At 36.5% G+C, this 6,000-nt stretch overlaps 1 protein-coding gene across 1 annotated transcript in view; it reads right to left on the bottom strand.

The window, feature by feature from the left end:
- Window positions 1–6,000, bottom strand: part of Vps26a (VPS26, retromer complex component A) — a 31,181-nt gene that overhangs the window by 22,863 nt on the left and 2,318 nt on the right. The window contains exon 2 of the mRNA XM_033766556.1: window positions 3,231–3,380. Within this exon, the coding sequence (XP_033622447.1) occupies window positions 3,231–3,380 (150 nt within the window). The remainder of the gene's footprint in view (window positions 1–3,230; window positions 3,381–6,000) is intronic.

A 6,000-nucleotide genomic window follows, 5' to 3' on the forward strand; every position in this document is an offset into this window, starting at 1 on the left:
CAGAGGTGCTGCCACCTGCCTCACAAGCACAAGGACCCAAGTTCAATCCCTGGTACCAAAAAAAAAAAAAAAAAAAAAAAAGAAGAAGAAGATAAAATTCCAGTCTGTATTCAAATTCTATGCATTGTCCTATACTTTACAGCCTATTTTCCTTTCTGTCCAGAATCCAACCCAGTTTTACACATTACATATAGTTGTGATGTCACTTTAGTTTCTTTTAATCTAAAACATTCTCAATCAGTGCCTTTCTTGACCTTATTGCTTTTCAAGAGCACAGGTATTATTTTGCAGTATGCTTCTTACTTTGGGTTCATCTGATGTTTTATCTCAATTAAACGTGGGCTGCCAGGTACAGTGGCACACACCTACAAGACTCTGGGATGTCAAGGCAGGAGGGTCACAAGTTTGAGCCCAGCCTGGGCAATTCAGTGATTCAGCTAGGACCATATTTTTAAAAAGGAGGTAGTGTGGTGGCCTCAGTACCACTAAAAATAAATAACACAAACAAATAAAAAATTAGACTCAGATTATGCATTTTTTGGCAAGAAAACCATACAAAAAGTTGTGTTCTCCTCAGTATATCACATCAGAAAGCACATGATGCCAATTTGTACCAATACCGGTGATATTAACTGATCATTTGGTTAAAGTAATCAACTAGGTTTTCCAACTTCAAGTCAACGTTTGCCCCATTGTTATTATTAATAAGTAATTTGTGTAGAGATGCTTGAAACTGTGTGTGTGTGTCAGTGTCCAAAAAAATAAAAACTACTGCTGAGTGTGGTGGCATGCATGTGTAGTCCCAGCTTCTCAGATACTACACTTGATCTTCGATAGTCCCAGCTTCTCAGGAGGCTGAGGCAGCAGTATCACTTGAGGCCAGCCTCAGCAAGACCCCTTCTCTCAGTCAACCAAATAATGTATTGCTTTGAAACAATTTCCAACTGTGTTAAATACATCTCTTTATCTTAAAGAGACCAGAATAGACCTACATGACTTCTGATTTGACAAAGGTGACCGTATATTGCAGTGAGAAAAAGAATTATTTTTCAATAAATGCCTGCTTCAATCAGATATCCAAATTGGGGGTAGGGGAGCCAGCCTTGACTTATATGACACAACACAAACAAGATCAATTCTAAATGAACTAAGAATTGAGATGTGACATGTAAAATTTAGAAATAGGAGAAAAAATTGCCCATGGTATAGGCAAAGATTTTTAAACTGGATCTGCAAAGCATGAACAAAAAAGAAACACTGAGCCAGGTGTGGTGGTTCACGTCGGTGATTCCAGCACTCAAGACTCTGAGGCAGGAGGATCACTGTGAGTTCAAGACCAGCCTGGGCTACATAGTGAGTTCCAAGTCAGTCTCAACTACATAGTGAGACCCTGACTCAAAAAACAAAAGAACAAACAAACAAAAAAAAGCATAAAATAAATAGAGTGTGCATCTAGCATTTCTTCTCTTTTTTATATGAATTGTACCAAAACAACAAATGAACACAAATGTATCCTATCCAGAAAGTAAAAACAAAATAAGAAAATTAAAATAATGCCCATTTGCAACATGTGAAGAATGAAATCTGGGTACTAAGCATCAACAGCTGCAGAAGAGAAAAAGAAAGAAAACCACAGTATGTAACCCCAATTAAAAAAAAAAATACCCTACCAATTATAATCTTGCCAAAAGAATCAAACCCATCTAGTAACCAAAGAAATGTAAATTAAAACAGTAAAATCATTCTGCCTGTCAAAGTAACAAAAAATTAGGGCTTGGGATTTAGCTCAGTGGTTCCACTGCCTGCCAGAAGCACAAGGGCCTGAGTTCAATCCCCGGTACCAAAAAAAAAAGTGATAAGCAATATTCAGTGTTGCCGTGGATCAAACAAGACGACATAAGGGCCAGGGATGTAGCTCAGTGGTACTGTGCCTGCCTAACAAGCGCAAGGTCCTGAGTTCTATCCTTGGTACCAGGAAAAAAAATAAAATAAAATAAGTAAGTCAACATCAATGAATCAATGCTCATAAATTTTCCAAATTCATATATATTAAGATGCTCCAATTACTCAAGTCTTTTGACCCAAAAACTCACTTTAGGAATATACTCTATTGAAATAATCTTATCCTATAGAATCTGGAGAAACGTGTATTCCTATAATGCCTACACAATATAATCTACTTAATTATCCAGCAGAAAAAGGTATATTTAACATACAGTCATATACCACATAATGCTGTTTTGGTCAACCACAAACTCCATACACAATGTCTGTCCCATGTGGTTCTAAAGGAGCAGAGAAATTCCTGTCATCTTGTGACTTCTAGCCACGAGAACACTGCAAGGCATTACTGGTCATGCTGGTGCAAAGAAACCTACTGGACTGCCAGGAGCATAAAAATATTGCAATACAATTACGTATAATATATAATAGTTTATATTAATAATAAACAATTACATTACTGATTTATGTATAATTATTCTTTTATTATTTGAGTGAATTTCTACTTATTAAAAAAAATAGTAACTGTAAAATAGCATCAGACAGGTCCTTCAGGCAACATTCCAGAAGGCAGTGCTATCAAACAAGGTGACAGCTCTAAGCATGTTATCGCCCCTCAAGAACTTCCTGTGGGACAAGATATGGAGGCAAAAGACAGTGACACTGATAATCCTGTGTAGGCCTATGGTGATGCATTTTTGTCTTTGGTTTTAACAAAAACACTTAAAAAATTAAAGTGATAAAAAAATAAAATTTTAAATAGGTTATATCATATAGCCTACATGTGTAATATGCTGTATCACTTAGGTTTGTATGAGTACACTATGAAGTCCGCACAACAATGAAACTACCTAGACACATTTGTCAAAAATGGATCCTCAACATCAAGTGATACTCACTGCAACACAAATACAATGCAGAGTAACCAGGAAGAAGCACACCCAAATTTTTAACGGTAAATTATTTCCATGATGAAACTATATATTTTATTTCTCAAACTGTCTACTACACATATGTATTACTTTAACAAGCTCAGGAGTCAAGATTCACCCTTCCAGGGTAAGAATCTTTCTTATAAATAAATGTTCTAACCAATCAAAAATTTTAGCTGACCTTCAGGGAAAAAAATTTCCATCTCTAACAAAATTATTCAAATTCAGAAAATAGACCATTGCATGACTAATTCTGATATTCTACAACTAAGGAATTCTGTCAAACAAAAGATTTACCTTTCCTGAAACAGACTCTCCATCATAGAAGAGATAGTGTTTTTCTACTTTGCCATCTTCCGTCTTCATCTCTGCCATCTTCCTCGTTTCCCCATCATTAAGGACAACGTCAATCTCACAAATGGGACCAAAAAAGCCTCCAAGAAAACTCTGAAATAAAATGAAAATGCCTGTAATTATCACACTTACCCAATCATATTTTGTAATTCAAATTTAGTTACCTTTGGCCTATAGTAAAACAGCCTACAAAAATGTGGGTTCACATGATTTCTATCAAATTCTACATCAAGTGAACACACTTGAGCACGTGCATAATCTAATGCACATGTAAACACTTGAGAATTTTGTTATATTTTATCACCCCCCCCAAAAAAACCACAAAGCCTAAACACATTTAATACACTTACAATAAGGGCAATAATTCATGTCTCACTGCCAAGTGACTTGGAACCACTGGTGGTACATGCCTGAATGTCCATCTGGTAGCTTATTAATTAATAAAAAAAAAAGATTAGATCCATTTGTACCACCAGTGATATAATCCAACCAATGGGACAGTCAAGGCATGTACAACCAATGGTTCAAACCAATGGGAACATGTTAAGCACACTGTAATTTCAATCATTATCATAGAAAATCCCTAGGATCAAATACTAACATATATCAGAAATGTAGAAAGATAATTCTTAACATCTAGCTTTGAAAAGTTACCTTTCATTACACCTCTATGAGGTACTTACCATTACAGCAGAATTTGTACAATCCAAATTGCACAAATCCTATAAACCCAAATGATTTAGTATAAAATCTACTGCTATATTAGATCTGTACAGGATATGTTACACTGTTTAATCTCTTTGAGTAAAACTAGCTCTAATGGATGAGATTAATGAAATTTCTGTGGGATCTTCCAAAGAAAATGTATGGCCTTATTTTATAAATCCTGAATATGACAGAAATACAGAGACGACATACTGTAATTGCTTATCGATGCCAAAACACATTAGTTGGCAATAATCAGTAATGACTCCACTAGCAATTCTGATACTCGATCATTATGAATTACTTTTGTCACCAATGAAAGCTAACCTTCCTTAATTTACAGTTATTCCTCTATGGTGGTATCCTACATCACTTCTTACTCTTCCCTATGTATCAACCAGAGAAACCTTTTGAAAACAAATCTGATACTATTCTCTGCTTAAAATCCTTCAATGGACTGGTGAACTTATAAAGTGGGAGGAATAACTATTTTAGAAAAGAGCCTGGCATTACCTGGTAAAGCTGCATATATGCATATCCCATGACCCAGCAATTTCACCCCTGGATATACAGTACACCCTAAACCAATAATGGCAAATCTTTTAGAGACAGATGCCTAAACTGGAGCCCAAAACCCATTTAATCTATCATAAAAGTGTCAACACTGCAATTAAACCTGAACACTGAGGTTTTAGTTTAGAAAAAACAATTCTTACATTAAGATCTTTTGTCTTAAAACAGAGCCAGGTGTGGCCGTGGCACATGCCTGGCATGAGGATCGCTGTGAGTTCGAGGCCAGCCTGGGCTACACAGTGAACTACAAAGGAAGACCCTGCCTCAAAAAAAGAAAGAAAGAAAGAAAGAAAACAAATACTAACACATGGGCCATAGGTTCACCACCACCCTAGACAGCACATCCATCAGAAGACAAAGTTCATGAACAGGGCTGGAATTTAGCTCAGTGATGCCGACGACTGCCTTGCAAGTGCAAGGTCCTGAGTTCGATCCCCATACCAAAAAGTAAAATAAAATAAAGTTTATGAATAGCCACTAAGAGAAACAACCCAAATATCAACAAGATAATTCACAAATAAATTTAAATTTATATGTATATAGTGGGAATAATTAACAGCAATAGAATTTAAAAGATACAGTTACACAAACAAGGATGAATCTCATACTCATGACACTGAAAAAAGATAGAATACTTATGATTCCATGTCAAAACATGTAAAAGGGCCAGAGATTTAATTTAGCTCAATAGTTCCACCGCCTGCCTTGCAAACACAAGGACCCGAGTTTGATCCCCGGTACTGAAAAAAAAAGTAAGGTACATGTACATTTCGGTTTTAGAAGTTTTAAAGTCCTTGGAAAATAAAGGGAGCTGGGGAGGGAAAACTGTTTTTCTGATCTGAGCACTTGGTACATAGGCATGTAAGTGAAATTCATCAAGCTATACATTAATCTGACCAATATTTTTGTAGGCAATGTTGACTTCAATTAAATGTTACTTTAAACCCATACATAATGTATCCCATAATGTGGCCTACATGCATCTAGCCCTACCCATCTCTCCAGCCACATCAAGCTCAAACAGTTGGAATTCTTTCTGCCATAGATCATCAAACTTGCCAGACTCATAATCCTAGTACAATTGAAGTACCTTAACCTAACTCATTCATTCTCTAAATTTCAGCTTGACTCACCTCCATAAAGGTTTTCCCCAACTCACTAAACTGGATTCTTCAAATTTAGCTCTCACAATGCTGATTTTAGTATCTGACTCTCCTACTAAACTGCTAACTCCATTAGAATAGATACCTTATCTTTTGCTCGATCCACAAGACACAATGCTGAATATAACATTTAATACTTAGAAGGAGGCCGGGCATGGTGGTTCACGCCTGTAATCCCAGCACTCGGGAGGCTGAGGCAGGAGGATCGCTATGAGTTTGAGACCAGCCTGGGCTACATAGTGAGTTCCAGGTCAGTCTCAGCTACATAGTGA

This window comes from Fukomys damarensis, unplaced genomic scaffold, assembly GCF_012274545.1.
Source record: "Fukomys damarensis isolate Sample0158 unplaced genomic scaffold, DMR_v1.0_HiC HiC_scaffold_20, whole genome shotgun sequence".
Taxonomy (NCBI): Eukaryota; Metazoa; Chordata; class Mammalia; order Rodentia; family Bathyergidae; genus Fukomys; species Fukomys damarensis.